The following is a 21395-nucleotide window of genomic DNA, read 5'->3' as shown; positions in this document are numbered from 1 at the left end:
CCCCCCGTCCAATCTCGTCAAGCCTGGTCATGGAATTATGTAAATGATCTGCGCTGTTGCCATGGGAAGAGTATTTAAATCTTTTTTTTTCGGCTTCTTATTTGTCTGATCTATGACCTCTTCATATTTGTTATAACCTTGTCAGTCGACACCACTGTGTATTAAGATGTACGTATGACGAATATGCGACCTTTACACACCTACACGAAATTAAATGTTTCTTTTGTCAGCTTGCATCAAAACGTTAATGGTTATTCCCAACTTCCCCATTTGCTTTGCCGTAATAAAAATCATATCAGTTTTTTGAACGTGTTCTCGTTATTATATGGTTAAGTGATTTCGAATTCATACAACAGTCAATTGCACAAGAACTAAACAAACCATAACACATAAATATATCAATCCATAATAGTTTCATTGCTTAGAAACCACAACACCTTGCAATGATGACGCTGGTTTATCATATATTTGGTTTTCCTATTTGTCGTGTATGGCATATATATATATATATATATATATATATATATATATATATATATATATATATATATATATATATATATATATATATATATCGTCGTGTATACAGATTTGTATATTTGTATAGGCCTACACAAAATAACTGACAGCCGTTGCTGTTGCTGTATGTGGTCTAATCTTATATTCTAATTACTCACTAATTAGGACATATTTTGCGATGAAGTACTACGCAGGTTAAAAAAGTTTTAAATACAAAGTCAGTCGACAAACAAAGGTTAATATAGGTAACTTCAAAGAGGCACTGTCACAGGAAAGTAATTTCTAATTTTATTCTAAATCTAAGGTTTCTGTTCAAACAGTCAAATTTAATTGACAGAACTCGCTATCAAAAACGTTGTGTACCATAAAGAGAAAAATAGGTTTAATAATAATTAATTGTTTAGCAATTTTTAGTCTTACATTAACGATCCCTAATTCGATACAATTGTTTGTTAAATATGCCGTGACGAGAAAGTATTAAACTGTTTGCAACCTTAACAGAAAGTGACGTTGCTTGAATAGAAACCCATTTAACAATCTGTCAATCCCAGAATTAAATACAATATGTAGTATTTAATTTATATATATATATATATATATATATATAAATTTATATATATATATATATATATATATATATTTATATATATATATATATATATATATATATATATTTATATATATATATATATATATATATATATATATTTATATATATATATATATTTATATATATATATATATAGCATATAATTATAAATATTGATAAGGTAATTACTAATGGCATTGGCAGTATATTCTTTCTCCGCTAGTTATTCTAAGGTCACGACAAGAAACTAGGCTAGCAGGATGAACCATTACAGGCCTACTCTAGGGTTAAAATATAAACGAAATGAAAAATAATTGAAAAATAGTTTTTTTTTTCTTTAAATAGTGCTTAAGGGTGAACAAAATAGATGTTTCTTTTTTCTTTGTTACTTTATTAGGACTTGTTGGCAAAGTTCGAACTAGAGGGATTCAAAAGGGTTGATCAATCTTGTTAGAAATATATATGAAGGGTTTTTGATCGAACGTGATTTAGAAAAATATGAATATTTTACCAAGGTCAATCGTCATCTAAGAAGGTTAATATGGACAGAAGATGTTTTTTTTAACTATAGATGCCAGTGAGACCCATTTGTGTCCTTTATACAATCATATTCATTGTTTGATGTCAAAGCTGACGCGAATATATAGATTTATTTCATTATTTAAAATTGTGGACATTCTCAAAGCATATGCATTAGTGGGATGATCGGTTGGGAATGGGGCAGGGGAGGGAGAGTGGGGGAGGGGGGTGTGGGGATATTCAAAGCTGAACTGGAAAATTAGGAAAACAATTCAAATACAACAACAACAACAGCAAGAGAATAAGGACAGACGTGACGATTTGAACTATTTATTTCAAAGTGATGCACTGCAGAAGAAGAAGGTCCCTTACCTTCACTGAATTTATCACTCGTTTATCACTCTGTGACTGTCTTAAGTTACACGGTGCGCACGCGCATTGGCTATCTCTTTTGACATATTTAGCTCATCGTATCATCGCTCAGAAATTTTCGTAAATATCTTTGTCATTTCTGTGAAAGATTTATGAGTCTCGCTGCTGAAAAATCCTCCCTTTATACCTTTCTTAGCACTCCAGTGGCACCAAAGCAAGCCTAACATCTTTACCGCTAACGTCACTCAACGGACCTCTCGCCCCCGTGGCGCATACCTGAATATAAACGGTTCGGCTTTGTCTGAAGGGGTTGTCCCACGTGATCATCCCCTTTTCCCCTTGAGGGGAATGGTTTAGACTATTTAGATAAACTGCCATGTGTACTACATTTGCATAATAGTCTTGAAACCCTTCAATTTTGAATAAATCCTTCCTCGGGTCATGGAGCTTCTTTTTTTTCCTTAAGAGCTGCGTGCTAGGGTATACTGACGCACTCTCTGTTCGTAGACCTAGCCTAAACAGTTAAGTACGATGCAGGTTTATTTCAAACTGCTACAGATGACTGTCTGTCTGTCTGTCTGTCTATCTGTCTCTCTATCTATCTGTTTATCTATCTATCTGTTTATCTATCTATCTATATAATTGAAATTGTAGTGAGTTGGAAAATCCAGAACAGTGAAAAAAATTCCAGCCTCCACCGGGATTCGAACCCGGGCCTCCCGCTTTATACGCGAACACCCTAACCACTAGGCTTTGTATGTCCGGAGGTTCGAAACCGGAAGGCCGTAATTCCAGTGTAGGTGTTTGTCACCTGTATCGAACAATACTACTTCCTTTTTGGTGACATATTTTGCCTTACTCTAGTGATCACACGTGATGCTAACCAACTCGAAATCATTTGTGAATCCTAAAGCCGGATCTCGAAAGAGATACTTTGAACAGACTGTTAAATGAAATGGAGGAACACGATATATATATATATATATATATATATATATATATATATATATATATATATATATATATATAGCTTCACTGTTCGTATATATTAACTGGAGCGTGCGTATATACAGAGGAATTTATATTGCATAATATTATGTAATACTTATTAATATTCAGAAATCGTGCGATCAAATGACAAAAACATAACAGCAAAACTTCACAGCAAAATCTATATAATTCAAAACCAAAATAAAGTACGATATTACTTGATACTAAGGGGGGGGGGGGGCAATGTCCCGCGTTTTAACGGTGTAAGAGAACTGTGGTGGAGTTTGTTGTATTTGCGATGAAAAATTTGTCAGTGACAAATCCAACCCCTCTTGTCACTTAAAAAGTCCTTATTTTGTCTGACTTTTACGCATTATTTGGAGTCATAAAATCACGCTTATTACTGCGTGCAGGCTAGAGAGGGTGGAGGGTATAACGATGATAAAATTCAAATTGAAATGTATCCAGCAGTCTCGGCCAAGTGGTGACATTTATGGTGTTGTTGTTGAGATATTAGGTATACTGATTACATCCTCAGTTCTGCATATAAAGAAGGGCTAACTTCTTCCTTTTTTCCTTCAAAATCTGTAGACTATTTGGGGCTAAATAATAGGCGAACGTGGGTTGAACTGTTTTGACTCCCATGGGTGGCGTTATTCTTAAATGTTCCCTGAGTCAAATTGATATCAGATGTTTTAACAACAAAAGTTCGTTTTTCGCTGGATAAGAAACGGGAGAATTGAATTTCAAGAAGAAGAAAAAACAAAAAAAAATGATCTTGAAGGCTTTTTATACATTAATACCAGCAAATATGCCATAAATTACGTTTTAAAGTTATGACCATAGTCATATGTTACATTCCAATGTAGGAACATTTGGAGAAAAGAAGGCATTCAATAAAATACGGACTTGAACAAACAAAAAATGTCCCAAAGTTGGATATATAGGTATATCTAATATGCAAAGATGTTGGTTATTCTTTGTTACGCTTTTTTTCTTCTTGTTGGCATATAGAATGGCGGGGTGAGGCGGGAGTTGCCCTCAAAATGAAAAAAAAATTGTCGTAGTATTTTCCAAAGTCACGGACCCAAGTCCCCTCCCCCCCCCCCCTCCTTTTTGTTTTAATCGTATACTTTTGCTCAAATATTCGATTGGAATGAGGGCGGTTCCCTCATTGGCTACCGGTATATTTTAATCTTAATATTTCTGGGAGGATATTGAAAATGTTGAGAAGAAAAGGCTAAGTTATAACGTACATGTTGGAGCGTATCAAAATACATTTTGTTAATATCCGAAACTTCTTCTTAGTATAACAAATATGCACTTGTAAATAGTTAATGAAATTGAGAGAGTGAAATTCAACATGGTAGGTAGAAACAAAAACTGCTATAGGGCTAAGAAAATGACTAAATCGTAGCCTGGTGTTTATGCTCATTTAAAGGGGCTAGGCGATGTGAATGTGTCCCCTCAAGGGCGCCTCCACTACGGTACAATAGTAATTTAGACACAAATTGAGGTTGAAATCCAGAGGAACATAGTGTTGATTTGACTTTATTTGTGATGTATATATCCGGATACGCTGTCGCATGTTTGTGAATTTAACTATGAAACACTTAGCATATTCTTTACGATCCAATATGTTGCAGTGTTATTCGTCATTAGTCATTCGTCTTTCGAAACGGCTGATGTGTGAGGTCTAAGTCCTATCTGTGACCTCATCGTCAGGACATGACCGATTTCCCATTAGGTCCCTCGAGACTGCTCGTAAATATCGTCTCGTACTCAAGCGGGGCGTAGGAAATTCCGCTAGTTCTTTCCCTCGGTGTACAAACAATAGAGCTTTTACGCCCTTGGGAGAACCGAGCGATCGACTGTTTTCTGTGATTGATAGCAACAAATGTCGTCAGTCTGTAGAAACACCAAGCAGATGTCCGAGCGAACGCACGCGGAGAACCCGCCACCAGGGACGGTTGAATGAGTCTCCAAAGGCTCGCTACTCTTCAAACGGTAGACATGCCGAACAAATTGCGAACGTAATTTACTGGACTGTTTGAACACCTCGTCAAAGCTCCGAACGTGACCTATGCAGCTATTCCATTTTAGGGCATTCGTTGCCCCCTTATACACGGTTTATCGCTGTATCGCAATCGGTGTTCGATAACCTCCCCCCCCCCCCCATCTGACGCTCGTGATTATCCTACCTCAATCACGTCCATTCCCTTCGTCAAAAATCACATTTTTTTATTTTGAAGACGATCCTACAATACAAAGAAGGGGTTGGGGGAGGGGGTGGGGGGTGAGACAATACTTTTGCTTATGAACCACGTCGCATGCACGCATGTAAAGGCCCAAATATGGATCTTCATTCGTTCGGAGAACGTCAAGGGTAAAAATGTTACGGGACCACACAGAGACAACGCACTCACATGCAAAACAAATACAAGTGCCTTATAGCAGTCCCAATGGTCCAAGGGTATGACTTTATATACATCCTCTGTATCACCTTTTACCTCCTTCAGGTGCACTTTTAACCGATCGGTTTAAGGCTTTCCTTTCCTTAGAAAAAAAAAATTACCTTTCGTCAGGAGCGTTAACTTTGGCATGTTAAAGATACCACAGAATTACAGTTTAAAGGTTATAATGGTTTACGAGTTTGGCGGATGAGTCGTTCGTAAAAATTGACACACAACAGGCCTGCCAGGAAATGTCACATACATATATATATGACAATCTTAATGCAGAGAACGATTTCAAGCTGTAGTCATTGGAAAGTCAATGGAGAGAGGTGGAGATGGAGAGAGAGAGTGTTGGAAAGAAAGTAAAACAGAACTGACATAAACCTGTACAGATTGACATCATCGTCAACGCCGAATCTCGCTCTAACTCAAAATCAAACTACACTAAAGCTTCATGTTTACTTGTACGGAGGAGGCTAACGTTGTCTCTCTTAACCTTACGAGGACTGACAAATTATAGTCCAGACAGATCTCCTCTTCTTCGTAAATGTTTTAATATACCTTGCCTATTATAGGCTTTGTAATATTAAAAGAAAGTTGTAAGACGTTTATGAAAGAAAAAACAAACAAAAATCATTTTATTTGAGTGAACCACTTCTGTTTTTAATTCAAATATACATGTAACAATTATTCCATACTGACACATAAAATCAAAGATTTTATTCTATAAACATTGCACAAAAACTGAATTAATGAAGATCGGATCTATTTATTCTTCTTCTTCTTTCTTTTCATCGTCGATGTATCTATCTGATCTCTGGTAATTTCCATTATTGATGTTTGTCTTTCTACTCAACTTACCCCCAAAATTTTTAAGGTTTTCTAGACAATTAAATTTGCAACAAAAGACGACGATCAGTAAACACTGTTGCCTAAGGTAACAACTTTGGACATGCCATTTAAACAAATTTCCGCTGTTTTTTATGTCCAAAAACTAAAATTGCTAAAATGTTGTTCAAAATGGAGATATCCGAAGCCAGGCAAAACTGTGGAAAAGCAGAATACTAATTTCAGCGAGTTTGATAGGCCCCTCGGCGTGGGTTTTATGTTTTATCTCTTTTGTCGGGGAGTTAAAGCGAAAAGCAGAATCCTCTCTCTGTACGCACCGTTTCCGGCGATATGCTCGCCCGCCATCGATCGTTGCTTAGCAACCGGGCCTGAACCACCTGGACTCAACGCTTCGAAACTTGGAGCAAATTAGTCGCGCTCGCTTCAGGCCCACGATACTCGGGTAGAATCAATACGCAAGAAAAACAGCAAGGTCTGGAAACACCGGTTCAGACAGCTGATTTCGTTCTGAGAAAGAGACAGACAAGGATGGTCTTTTTTGGTGATTTTCACGGGAGTTTATCCTGTTCGCATCGTGACGAACTGATGCGAAAACGTCCCTTTTTAAAACTGACTTCTTCGGGCAATATTATAAGCAGTGTCCGGAGAAAATTTGCCTTTTAGAAAATTAAGATGGGGTCTATAACAACCACTGCAGTGTATATAGTTTCTGAAGACTGTGAGTTCCGCTTGTTGTCTGCTACTTTATTGATCTGACTACATATGCGCGGGAAAAGCATGCTTTCTAAAGCCGTAGGCCCGGTGATAAGTTCCCAGTCGTTTTGGTCTTTTATTCTGCCCGAAATTGGTCGACTTTGCTCGGTTAAGTTTCGGGCTAAGTGCGTTTATTCCAACCAAGCGATATAATGACTGACTAAGTTCCACCACTGTATAGTTGGGAGGCATCTGGCAGCTCTTTGCTACATGTAACCGATGCAGACGGTATAATTATTGTCGTACTGATGATGGCACGCAATGAAAAGAAGAAACTAAAGAGGTCACGAAATATGTAAGCTCTTATAGAATAATATCCTAATTAAAAGATGCGATATTAGTACTGTATATATCGAGAGGAAAGGAAAGAACCCAATTCAAGGGGAATAGGGACTAATTATAACTTGACAGTCGTGTTGGTAAATTCACATAGGTTCAGTATGGTTGTACAATGTATGAACTGAAATATGTCAGAAAATATCGAAAACAAAATGAAGGAGGTTGACATGCCAACAAGTATAAGATATATGTTGCAATAAAGATCCCAACGGGACGAAATGCTTGTATACAATGACTTAAACAAATTATATTTAAATATGTACTATTATTTTAAATCATCGAAACATAACCAAACGCCTGCAACTACCGTAAACGTACATATTGTCAACACACGACATAGGCTATATAGTTCGAATGGCCCATTTCGACAAACCGCGTGACACCTGATTCAGGAAAAACGCAAATATCTACACATTCCCTTTTTTCCACAACTTTTCGAACATGACAGCAACCGTGCACGGTTGAACATCGCCCTGTACCGATATCAAAGATGTCAGTGATAGTGTGACCCATGGGACAACATGTGATCATGTTGAAAAGAAGTATGTTAATGTGATTGAAAAGAGAAAAGAAAACGGCGGTCCATACATCTTTCGTCTCAAAATTTGGCCGACTTGTTCGGAACTGTTGATACCTATACGTATATGTTTTAATCTTTTTTATCTCGTCCGCGGCGTGTCTTTCATGCGTTTTAAGCTGTCATATTTTGTCTCCGAAAACTGTCTTGGTTTTCTTTTGTATGTTTATTATCTTGCTTTATTATCTCAGAGGCAAAGCCCATCCTCTCCTCAACCAGTTTGTTTGATTGGAGAAAGTAGGACGGTCGGACAAGTTAGTATTATTATTTAGATAAATTTATTCATCCCGTATTCATCCCTTATGGGTTTGTTGTCTCGGATATTGTTTAGTGTTTTCGGGCTAAATTCGTCGCCAATGCGAGATGAACCCCCAAAATAAACGACAACTATATATATATATGTCTGTATTAGGACGGACCTCGGCAAACATTCCCCTCAAGCGAAACATTAACTTGTATCGACATATCGATATGAAATGGAGCCATTTTTTGTCTTCAAACCATTCGCCCCAGGTATATAAGAACTTTTTTCTCTTCCTGGTTGGTGCTCCGAGCCTAGATTTTGACGGAGACAGTAGATACCATTAAGGTTGCCCTCTGGTTAAATTTATTGGTATATACATATAGATATATACTTATTAAAGTTGTTACATTTTCATATCTTCATCATCTTTTTTATAATCTCTATCTTCTTCTTCTTCCGATTTTTAGGTTTGGTTTCAGAACAGACGATCGAAGGAGCGTCGGTTGAAGCAACTCAGCGCCCTCGGTGCTAGACGAAACCACTTCTTTAGACATCAGAGGCGGATGCGCCCCCTTCGAGGTCCGTTCGATCTTGAGGGTAACCCTGACATGATGAGCCCGCCTTTCAGTTATCATGATGCAGGTACGTACTTCTTTGCATTCCGTGTTGTCACAAATTCCAATGTGTGAATGACACTGTGACATCACAATATAAGTAACCGGTTTATTTGAAACAAAGGATCACGCTTTAAATATAAAACAACGGCAATGTTTTAATTTCGATAAAGCGGTAGAAATTAAAGTGTAAAGGTTTATGTTTAAAAGGTAAGTTTGATATGATTATACTTTTTTGGCTGTGTGGAGGTGGTACGTGGCCCTAATACAGTACCTATGGAAATTAATAGAAGAGGTATCATGCTTGGACATATGAAATCGAAAAAAGGCTTCGACGAAGTTAATAATTTATACCCTGAATGGCCGACTACTTATATATATATTTGCCGCAGCGGTAATCTGTGCTCCTGTTCTGAAAGAATGATTTGTTTCTCTCACAAATGTAAAAAACCTATGCCATTTAACGCAGCTTCTGCGTTCGTTAAAATAACAAACCTGCCAGACCTAATCAATTTGCTCATTAATTCAAAACCTGATATCTCGATTCCAATTGACCACCCATCCCTCCCCCTATTCACATCGCCAATACACATTCATAGTAGCCATGCAGTATGAGTACAACAGCATGGGTACGAGTACATCAACGTGAGTACGAGTACAACAGCATGAGTATGAGTACAACAGCGTGAGTATGAGTACAACAGCATGAGTACGAGTACAACAGTATGAGTATGAGTACAACAGCGTGAGTATGAGTACAACAGCATGAGTACGAGTACAACAGCATGAGTATGAGTACAACAGCGTGAGTACGAGTACAACAGCATGAGTACTATGACAACACCATAAGTACTAGTACAACCGGATGAGTACGAGTACAAAACCATGAGTACGAGTACAACAGCATGAGTATGAGTACAACAGCATGAGTACAAGTACAACAGCGTAAGTACGAGTACAACACATGATGATGAGTACATGCAGAACTGCCTTGGTATGAATAAGAGTACAACTACAAGGACTTAACCACGAATACGAGTACACAATTCTTAACACTAGTACCGTACCTATGATATTATTCAAAATGCCTCGAGTCCCAGTATATGAGTACAGACCCTAAAGGCCGAGTATGATTACAGACAACTCTGCGAGTACAGCCTGATTAGTGTTAATTGACACGCATTTCATAACTTTTCGCCCATTTATTCATTACATGTATTGAACCTCGATATCAAGACAATGACATATTTTCCTTGTAGGATTTTGAGGTGTCGAATAGTATCGAACATTTATCAATTTTACTAGTAGCACCAACCGGCTCTTTTCGGAGATCATCAAGGTCTGGGCAATATTGGTCCCTTCCTCTCCCCCTCCCCCCCCCCCACCCCCTCGACAATGGTCATCAAACATTAAACAAATATGTAGCTACAAGGTAACTGTGACTTGTTATTGCACACAAGAATGTTCGGAATTATAATAAGAGAAATATCCTGTGCAAAGCGTTACATTCTTCACAGGGGGTGTACAGGAAGATGTGATGTTTTTTGTTTTGTTTTTGGGGGGCCGAGTATGGTTTGCTTTTCTTAAAATTAAACTACTACTTCAAAACTTCACCTTGTTCATTCTTGTGTAGTGTTCATTCAGGCATGGGAAACCCTGCATATAAGCGGCTTCCCCTGGAAGTTGAGGCCACGGACAGGGGGTGGTGTAGTCGGTCACTCTGCTCTGAGTAATCTTTAAGGTTTTCTGGTTAGTAGAAAACACCTGTCCTTCCAACCTGCGAATCAATAGGCGCGTATTCTTTGAAGTTTTCATGCGTATAGGAATTGACTAGAAGTGACAGGCGAACAAGTGGAAAGAACGAAAAAATGGACAACAACAAAGTAAAAGAAGACAAGAAAATTCAAAGCAAAAAGAGATGGCCATGACACCTGAATATACAAGAACAAATCCCTCTCATATATGTAGAAGTATGTTTACTTATACACAAAACAACCAAAAATATACCAGTAAAGTACACACTTATGGTCAGGGCGCAGAACAAAAAGTTGTATTCTGAAAGATAAGAAAATGACAGTGAATAAAAGTGTATGGATAAAATACTTTCAAAAACGTTCAGGTGTAGGCTTACAATTGTGTGGAAACATAAAAAGGGAGGACGGGGGGGGGGGGTGGGTGAGAGAATATAACAGGAACACCTGAGATTCAATATAGGACTATGCACGATCCCTGATTTGTTCCAAAGTAAACTATAATAAACATATATTAATCCCTGGAAATATTGCTTACACAGGTGTTCATTTACAAGATATATTCAGTATACACGATTTCTATAAGCCACATAATACCAGGCGCGTATCCAGGATTTCCTAACCCGGGGGGCGCGAATTAATATCTAAGCGGAGCGCCACCATCGGTTGGCGCGTAGCGTACAAGAAAATTTCTGGTTTTGATACCCCCCAGATCACCGGAAATGGCACTTCTCGGGCTTGAAAATGACCAACCAGATGTACACTTTTACCTGAGAACCAAGTATTTCCCACTAGTTTTCTTTCCATCCATAACCTTTTTGAAGATTTTCACCAGTCACACATCATGTTCGACCTCATCGCATCTCCTGTGGGTCATTGCTTTTGTAGGTGATTCTACGTCGCGGTCCACAATACCCGACAGCCCCACTTTTCAATGTTTTCAGCCCATTATTTGTTGAGAATTTGAAAATTCACATTTCTCGTGAATAAACTCACTTCAAAACATACCCATAATGTTGCAAAAAATGTCATCTATGGACAACCAATATAGAAAAACCTACTTGAACCCCTAACACACCGGTCAAAATTACACTAGTAGAGGGAAGTATGATGAAGAATGTTGGTGAGGAAATTTTGGAAAATTCAGACACACTAATTTATTGGTGTAGAAATATTAAAACCTCTTATAACGGCTACTATAAAACTTGGTTGAAGGAAATGAAGAAATAGCAGATATTTCCTTCAACCGAACAATACACACATAGGCGTAGGAGGCAGGGGCTCCTACTGAAAGAAAAATAAATTGCAATGATGTAGCTAAAGGAAATGAATAGTTTAAAAAATATCTCCTGGATAATTAAAATAAAGTTGTAAGCTTGGCCGACTAATTCGACATTACTAATGTAAAAGAGAATTTGACATAATTGGACCTCCATGCTTTTTCTCCATCTACATAAGACATTTCGTTGTTTACAGCATCCCGCGGTATACTGCGCAATTTCCACGAACCGTACGGTAGACAATGACATTCGAGGTAATAACCGATGCTTACTTATATGATATTGATATTAACGTGTTAAACGCGCGCGGAGCGCGCGAAAAATTTAGGTTATATTTTTCGGGTAAAGTCGTTACAGTCCCCAAAATCAAATGGGTTACTATGACTACACACATCGACAGTTTTGAGGCTGTTCATCCTGGAACCTCGATTTTCATGCTCACTGATATATGATGTGATATCTGCTGTGTGGTTTACAAATTCGAACAGGGGCGTAGCGAATACTTTGCCAAAGGAGGGGCGAAGCCTGTAGGCAAACTATCTAAGCGTAGCGCCACCACGAGTTGGCGCGAAGTGTACAAGAAAATTTTGGCCGAAAATGCCTCCCAGATCGCTGGATATGACACTTCCACTGCCTTGTAAGTTGCATCTAAGCATTTTCTAATTTGAATTTACTAGCGATATCATAAAAAAAATATGCTCGGGGGGCGGTCGCCCCCTTCCCGAAATGCGTCATGTTCTCCGACGACTCCGACCAGCCACAGTTGGTTTCAGAGCACAATGGTTTAAGGCGTCCATACACACACACACGCGTTATGGTAGACCATAAATAGTATATATATAGATACATTAGTGAGAGAGGAAAAATGGAAACGTCAAATATGGAGTTGTCGGTGAAAGGGGTAGGGTGATGCGCCCGCCCTTCCGACATCCTCGATCCGTCACTGGCTACCCTGTGTATATAATATGGATCAGCGCTGTAATGATGTCACTGTTCGTCTTTCTCTTCCCGGTGTCTTGGCATATTTAGTCTACTCCCTCCTCTTTTTTCTCTCTTTCTTCTTTTTCTTTTCCCTTCCTTCCTCCTCCTCTTTTCCCCCTCTTTTTTCCTTTTTTTCTTCTCTTTTTTTCCTCTCCTCTTTTTCTTACCCGGGGGGCGCGCGCCCCCAACGCCCCCCCCTGGATACGCACCTGAATACTATATTCTTGGCTGTCAAAATCCCATTTGTTAGTCTGAAAGGTGTTGAATCGCGACACAAGAAAGCTGTTAATACGGCAAAATATTATGTAATGGCTTTCTCAAATAAAACATTTGCAGTTTGCTTATAATTTTGCAGTCAGTTTGCCGTTCTACAGTCACTTATACGAATTTTGTTTAAAAAAAAATATCCGTTATCTAAATGCAATTTTATGGCGCTTCAATAATCTTATGCCTATACATATTATATATATCCCTATATATATATCCCTATATATATATCCCTATATATATATATATATATATATATATATACACACATATACATATACATATACATACATATAATATTGTGTGCGCATATGTGTGTGTATGGAGCAAATGTAAATAATAAACTTCCTTGTCGTACTCTCATCAAATATTGGACTTCAACTCCAGGTATAAAGAAATACTCCACATTTACCTGACCCACATAGTATAAGGTGACCTTCACTGACCGATTGGTGACGTCATGGTCAGCTCTCGTGAATTAATAGTTGTTAAGTCGTGAAAGCATGTTCTTGAAATACGTCAAAACGAATAGAAAGATAGACCAAGCAATTGACACTATATACTTCCATGGGGGCAAGGTGAAACCTATACAAACGATGGAAAATATGCGTGAACTAGGTGAAGAGGCGAACATGCGGCGACAGGTGTTGTATGGAGTCATTGACTTAGGGTCTACACACCAGTTTATACATATAACGTGGGTTACGGCGCTTTCTTCCCCCCTTTGTTTTATTTTGGACCACACAAAAATGACACCATCTTGCTTTCACCTCGGGCGGCCAATTAAAAGATGCTTTAACATATGCACCTGATCTGCAATGTCCATTCCACCTTCACAGACAACGTCACTTATCAAACACACACAGAGAATTTGTTGTGTCAACCAACTATCAAGTCCAAGTATATATAGAAGTTCCGTGAGTGGTATTAATATTTCTATGGTAATTTCTGTCGTTTTGAAGATATTGGCCTTTTAAGATATGTCAAAATGCTTGCAATGCTTCTTTAAGTCGACGACATTCCTCTGATGTTGCTTCCTAATTTCTAAGAACAAGAACTCAATTAAAGAAAATACTCTGTTAACGTCATTGATTTAGTACGAGTACAATAGAGTATGATGATAGCTTTCATGAATGCTGTAAATATCAATAAATAATTTAGATTATGTCAAAGTGATGTATTTTTTTTTTTTTTTTGCTTTTTTGTTAGATAACTTTGCCTACGTAAATGTCCAATTGAACCATTTTCCTTTTATTTTCCAATAATTTCATCTAAATCATGAATTTGAACCGTCTTTCAACCGAGGCTGATTAAGAGAGTAGAATCATATGCTCGCAGGTTGACTTTTCCCTCTTAAACTTGGCTGGTTGTGGTTCCTATAATACGCGCACCTACATCATATCAGCGATAGGACACAGTATACGCTAACTGTTCCTTTGCATCCGATACACACAGAGAACACAGCTACGACTGTAAATCTTTAAGTTTTATACCAAAGTCAAAACTGGATCGTGCTATAAATCGGTAGCATGTGCTATTAGAATTACAGTATAAGAACTGAAGATACGTGTAATATCAAAAAATCCAGTTAATTGTTGGGATACGTTGTTATTACACATTTCTTTAGTTCTAATTGTAAACCTAATAGCACATGCTACCGATTTATCAGCTGAGCACAATCCAGTATTCACTGTAGTACAAAACTTTAAGATTTACAGCAGTTACTATAATCTCTGTTTTGAATCGGCTGTCCTTTGCGTTCTTTAATAATATATCGAGAGACATCAACAAAAGATTTGTCAAAAGAAAGCATAAACAAAGTATTTTCGTGTTGAGTCCCATGTTATACTAGCTAATTTCATAAGATGGTGTGTCTGTCTTTATTGCCCTCACGGCGCTCCTTACTTCGCGCTTCAAGCTACCGCCGTGATTAACACTCGTAGCGCTTTCCATCCCCTCAACGGATTTTGAGTTCGACATGGAAAACTAAGGAAACGCTTGAGACCACGATAATCTTAGTCAATCGATTTAACCATGAAGTTTTAATACGATGGATTCCCTAAGTACACAAAAGTCATAAACTGCATTCCCAACCGCCTCCAACCCTGTCTCTAGTAATAGAAACAAGTTGATTGGTTGACCTAACTTTTCCAATCTCTCCTGTTGATTCTAAAACTTTAACTCGCGTCTTTTTGATTTGCAGCCTCCTCAGCTTGTTAAAGTTGTTACGACAATTCTTAATTAAATGGATTACAACACTAAAGTATAACCTAGCCTAAGCTTTAATAACAATGGTATCCTAACAGATGTAACCTATAAATCATATATACTACGCCTTGTCAAAGTATTAGTAGCTCAGGGTGTTGCTCATTTTTTTTCTTCTTTCTTTCTCTTTTAATGGTTCACGTCAGAGATTTCACTCGACAAATGTTAAGTAGAAGACGAATGTGGTTTGATCCGTTTTTTTCAATAAACAAATGTCTTTAGTTTTTCGCCAACAAATATAATACAAAAAAGAAAAGAAAACAGAGATGGAATATTTTAGGTTAGTTCAACAACTAATAACATATCTACACGAAGTATGACTTAATATTAAAATTGCAATTCAAAGAGTTGAGACACCCGCCTAGATCAATTAACCAAAGTGATGAGTGATAATGAGCTTGTTGTTAATGAATATATTCTCCACATTTCGTCACTCACACACTATTCACATTCAAGCATGACTTTAGGCACAACACTAATTATGATATGTTTTAGACCGAAATTGCATTTCTATATGTAACACTTTTGATTTTGAGAAATGACCGTTTAAACGGCTTGGGTTAATCTATTAAAGTGACTGGACTATTAAGTCTAGTACACAGATCATTAGCTCAGTTCCACAGACGTAACACGAAACTTTATGGGAAAACATACGACTTTTATGGCCTCAAATGACAATTGTTTTACAATATATTACCATTTTTTCAAGGGCAAAAGCTGTTGCATGTCATCCAGAAGGTGCTCTGTACTTCATACGAAGTTAAAAGAACATATTTTTTGTTGAGATATTAGTACTTATAAAGGGTTAAAAGCTAATATTTAGACCTGCACTAAGGAGCAGATATCATGATCAATTTTATCCTTAAAGGAACATTCCACATATTAAATTATATTTTAAAAGCTTTAATAAATCGGGAACAGAATGTATCTTTCATGCACAAGGATATAGATACCTTTAAATATTGTAAGCGAAACGACGCAAGGCTAAGACTCCATGTTGATAACACACTCCCCACCCTAAATCAAACTCCCCCTTGTCCTTCCCCCTCCTCTGTTGACCCTGACGATACAGTGTGTGTTAAGTATTCGCCCTTGTCTTAAAAAACGACAACAATTTGATCGAGATTAATGGGGCCTCCATCTAACAAGCGGGTCACAATAAGGACGGACACGCGTTCAGTGGCCTTTTTTTTAGATCGACACGCCTGCTGTGACGGTGCGTCGGATTAATACACGCCCACTGTTCTCGCATTAGCTTCTTCTTGGTGCTCCACTATAGGGAAGTAAGGCTTAGGTGACAGTGTATATATACGGTTCGGAATGCCACTTTATATATATTTACAGGTCCATGAACCGATGCCTTCAATATTATTCGTATTGTAAATAGTACAGAGCATTCTGTGTCGGTGTTAAAACATACATTTGATGATGTGCTTAATTTAACTAGACCCCCAACTTGACAACATATAGGACAAGATTCGTGATGACATCTCTGTATGGGACTGAAGGTGAATAAAACAAGACCAAACAAGCCAAGTATAGCGGATCTAGAAATTCGTAACAGAGGGTGGAGGAGATAATTATAGGTTGTCAAACGCAAATAAATACTGTGAAAGAAACACACAAAAATGTGACATTCCTGAAAAAAATTCTTCACGATAAACGGAAGGTAACTAATTCTTTGTTTCTCTTCTCTTTGTTTTTAATTTCAGATCCATCTCATCCTGATTTCTTTGGACCTCAGGGATATTTTGATATTTTCCCTCCTGGACATCATCACCCCCACCACCCACATGCCCCACATCACAATGGACAAGATCCCGGTTCCGACATGGGACCTTACATGCCACCCCATCCTCAGATCCCACCTGGGACACCCATGACATCTGTCGAACAACCGCTGCCACCACATAGCATGCACGGTCCAATGGAGGGACCGCAATTCTTGCACCCAACCAAAGAAATGAACGGTACGAACACGGACTCGATGCAACCTTTGTCAGGGTCAAACGGGGATTTATTAACAATCGGAGAGAGGTACACTTCGCTGCCACCAAGGAGTGTTTCCAATCCAGTGTCAATGCAAAATGGAGGACCACCCAATGGTGTCATCGGTGGGAATGGTTACCGTGTTCCAGAAGTTGCCGACGGAGCATGGTAGCTAATATATAGTTTGTTGAATTTTTTGTCAGAGCTTTTAAAGAGATGTAATCTTAGAGAGGGGGGAAGAAAAAAACGTGTGATGTTTGTTATTTATTTGTGAAGTTTTACGCAACTGATACGAAGTCTATATGTGAATAAAAGAAGAGGATTGTTGTTTTTTGGAGAAATAAATGTCCTGTAAATTATCTTTGGATTTGTGTGACGTACAAGAGAATCTTTTCCGCAAAGTGACATGAATACATGTAAAGTAACCGCAGCTAGCAAGTATGGAATGGAAATCAAGAACACTACCACTTACGACGAGAGACCGACGGACCGACTTGAGGGCAACAAATCGGGGGGGGGGGGGGGGCTATATACGACAGAAAAAAATGCCTGCAATGGGATCAACTACTACTAAGAGAAAACGAAGGTTCCTGAACTTCAGAAGAAAAAAATGCCAGAATGGTTTCAAAATTCTCATCATGACAGTAAAAAAAAAAATATTATATCCATTGAAAGGGAAAACACGTCGTGGAATAAAACCAATAGTTCGTTAATTATATTCAATTCATGTTTTGATAATATTCCAAGTTTATTCGTTTTTAACAGAAAATGGCAAAAAAGTCCTTTTTTATCATTGAAGCTCGATAAAAAGGTTCATGTCATAACTATGGTAAATAATATCGTTAGTAATGAACATGGGTGGATCCAGGGTCATTAAAAAGAGTGGGTGTGGCCCTCGGGTCCTAGACGCATGTTCCCATGTAGGGGGTGTCTGGAGGTCCTCCGTTAGATAAAATAAATTAGAGTAAGGACGTGAAATGGTGCATTTTGAGACATATTTAGACTATAAATTAGGTCCATAATTAGGAATACACGCAAGTTTGTGCTAGAATCTACCGATTTTGGGGTTGGGTTGAAACGGGGTGGGTGTACACCGCCACCCACCCCTTTGGATTCGTGCCTGATGGAAGGGATGTTCCGGTGGCATACAGTGTTACGCTTAAGCCTATATATATAGAGCGGGGTTGGGGGGGGGGTTACACATGTTTCTTTAATACCCCATAACAATATCTTGTTATTATCTCTATACACATTTATTTGAATGTATCCTATTGTTGCCACAAAAAAATCTTATGATAAAATTCTAATAATTATTTTTGCCGCGGTGAATCGCATATTTGTGATAAATGACGAAAAAATGAAGACAGTTTTAAACCCAACAGCCATGGTGATATCAATAATTTGACGGTTGTAAAAATATGGCTAAAATTTCACCAAAATTAAAAAAAAAAATTGTCATTGGATCTTATTTTGCTCGAAAGGTACAAAGAATCAAGGCAGCCATTTTGTTCAATAAAACAATGCACATTAGCCACCGGAGTACCCCTTTAAGTAATATCCTACGATTGTACACGAAGTTGTATGTATTTATTGTTTACCAGTAACTAATAAATACATTTGAAATGACCGTTTTATATCAGTTATGATGCAATCACTTTGTTGACAATGTTATTTATATAACAGGGTTAAAAATAACAACAGAGGCTGTTTTTGGTTTCTTCATAAAATGAAATGCGAACAAGTCACCAAGATAGTGATTATGTAATACTTCATTTATTTGTATGAGGTCAAATTTTTGTTTGATGCATGCTAATAAATCGTCAGATGTATGTTCCATTGTGTATAACGACACCAGCCAGGGGGGGGGGGGTGGAGAACTGACCGGTCGGACAATCGGGCAGCTACCAAGGGTTCAGAGAAAAAAGGGAGCCCAGTAGCATATTCACAACTTAGTAATCAAATGTGATATTTAGTATCGATTGCGTACAAGTTGATTGAATTATTATGGGCCTTATGCACATTAGATAGGTCTTGCCCAGAAGGGAACCAAGTCTATATGAAGAGAGGCCAGGAACCCCCTGACCTTTGTATTGTTGCAAGAGGTGCGCGAACATCTCTTTTTGGCCCGGGGTCCAGATTGCCGTCGGTCCGTCCTCGGAATCCAGATACGGTTCCGTGCGTGACATGAAAGTCATCTTTCTTGTTTGCTAACTTCGACCTCAGATGCACTCACAAACTTTTACAATATGTTTATCCAAAGTCACTTTTCTTTGGTATCAAGCATATTATCACAATATATATATGCTAGTATGTGGTATACCTATAGCGATTAAGGACATTTTCTTTAAAAGTTTTGTTGATACATGTCACCCCCTTTAAAGTCAATGTATTTGTGTAACAAATATCGCCAAATATCTCTCATAAATTATTCTTTGTTTTCATGTATTCGAATAAATAGCACAAGTTTCGATTATATTAACGTTTTATGGTTTTAATAACGTAACATTGTTGTGTGTATACACCTGTCTACATTGACTACGTCGTATAATTAACCTGCCCTAAGATTTATTGCGTCACCTTGAAAATTTCCGACCCAAATTTCACATTTTCACCCCCCCTCACCACCACCCCACCCTCAAAAAAAGAGGGGAAGAAATGACTAAGTAAAATAATGTAGAACGATCTAAGCATTGCAGCAAACATGTTAAGAACATGCTCATACCGATATAATATATAGAGTGTTTATTTTAAATTATATCATTATGAAAATATGATTAATTAAGTCAGTATTCGTAGCAGAAGAGTTTAAAAGAATCATAATGGGCATAAATTGAAACCTTGTGATATTCATCTAGGCATAAAATTTATATGAAGACATTTTTTCATTATTTTTATTTTATTGGTCTTCGAATACGTAGTTTTCATTATCACCGAATATACGCAATTAGTTAGTTGTCATTGACTTGCTGTCACAACTTGCTGTCACACTTTGCTGTCACAACTCTGGTTACTGAATAAAATTAACGTCACGTATCCCACCGAATCCTCCTTGGCAGTTCAATATGTTCTAGTTTTGCCCGTTTTTAATTATTAATTAATATATTTAAACGTGACGCATAATTTATATACGTAATCTTTGTTTCAGAAGATTTTTCATTGTGAATTTTTTTTTCTATGTAGAATTTGAAAAAATGTGAAATAATTTGTAAAAAGTTGAATTTCTCTTGTTTTTTTCTCCAAAATAATTGATTTAAGAAAAATATTTGTAAACTTTACGTGACAATGATTTTGAAACTGGATCGTCCAGAAATATTAAATCTAAAATTTTTAAAACAAACTTTTCTCTTTTTCGTCTTATTTATTAAATTATGCTTACAATTATTGCGAAATTGAAAGTTTCTCATCCTCGAAGATAATAATGCCAAGAGACTATATCCCCGCCACTCTCCTCTCCTCTCCTCTCATCTCACCCTACCTCTTCCCGCTTGAAGGTGTTCTGGAGAGGTAAAACGTGGAGGACGGGCCGACTTTTGAGAAGAAGGGGGGGGGACATATAGCAACTTAATGCTACCTGCTTGCGTACACCATGGTGCCCTTTAAGTAGTCATATAACTCTAGTTAGTCAACTTACTGGTGCAGGGGTCATTTGTAAACCGAGCGCCATAAGTTCGGTACCGATGTGTTCTATAAGGTCGCACAACTGATCAAAAAACGCAAGGTTGTGTTATATTGTTGAGACAATAGTAATATCAATAATCATAATCATAATCATAATCAGGCAGTTAATTTTACAACGTTTAAGCGACTACGCAAGGGCTTACGCATTACAACTTTCACGTCGGGTGACTTCCCAATTCAACATTATATCTCAAGTTTGGAATCTCTTCAATTTAGAAAGCCACTTCAGATGGTAAACCCGTAGATTGCTCTTGGGATGGAAACCCCACCTTACTATGATCCGGCCGGGTATCGAACCCGGAACCTCCCGACTGCTAAGCCTAATTGCTTCAAATGCCACCGACTTTATCCCACTAGATATGG

General features: G+C 37.8%; 1 protein-coding gene across 1 annotated transcript in view; it reads left to right on the top strand.

Moving 5' to 3' along the window:
* Window positions 1-17589, top strand: part of LOC139981026 (LIM/homeobox protein Lhx1-like) — a 61753-nt gene extending 44164 nt beyond the window's left edge. Inside the window, exons 5-6 of the mRNA XM_071993133.1 lie at window positions 8675-8849; window positions 17078-17589. Coding sequence (XP_071849234.1) covers window positions 8675-8849; window positions 17078-17526 — 624 coding nt within the window. The 3' untranslated portion in view covers window positions 17527-17589. The remainder of the gene's footprint in view (window positions 1-8674; window positions 8850-17077) is intronic.
* Window positions 17590-21395: the final 3806 nt, after the last annotated feature.

The sequence above is a fragment of the Apostichopus japonicus genome, chromosome 15 (genome assembly GCF_037975245.1).
Source record: "Apostichopus japonicus isolate 1M-3 chromosome 15, ASM3797524v1, whole genome shotgun sequence".
Classification (NCBI taxonomy): domain Eukaryota; kingdom Metazoa; phylum Echinodermata; class Holothuroidea; order Aspidochirotida; family Stichopodidae; genus Apostichopus; species Apostichopus japonicus.
This window is presented reverse-complemented; position numbering and strand designations above follow the sequence as displayed.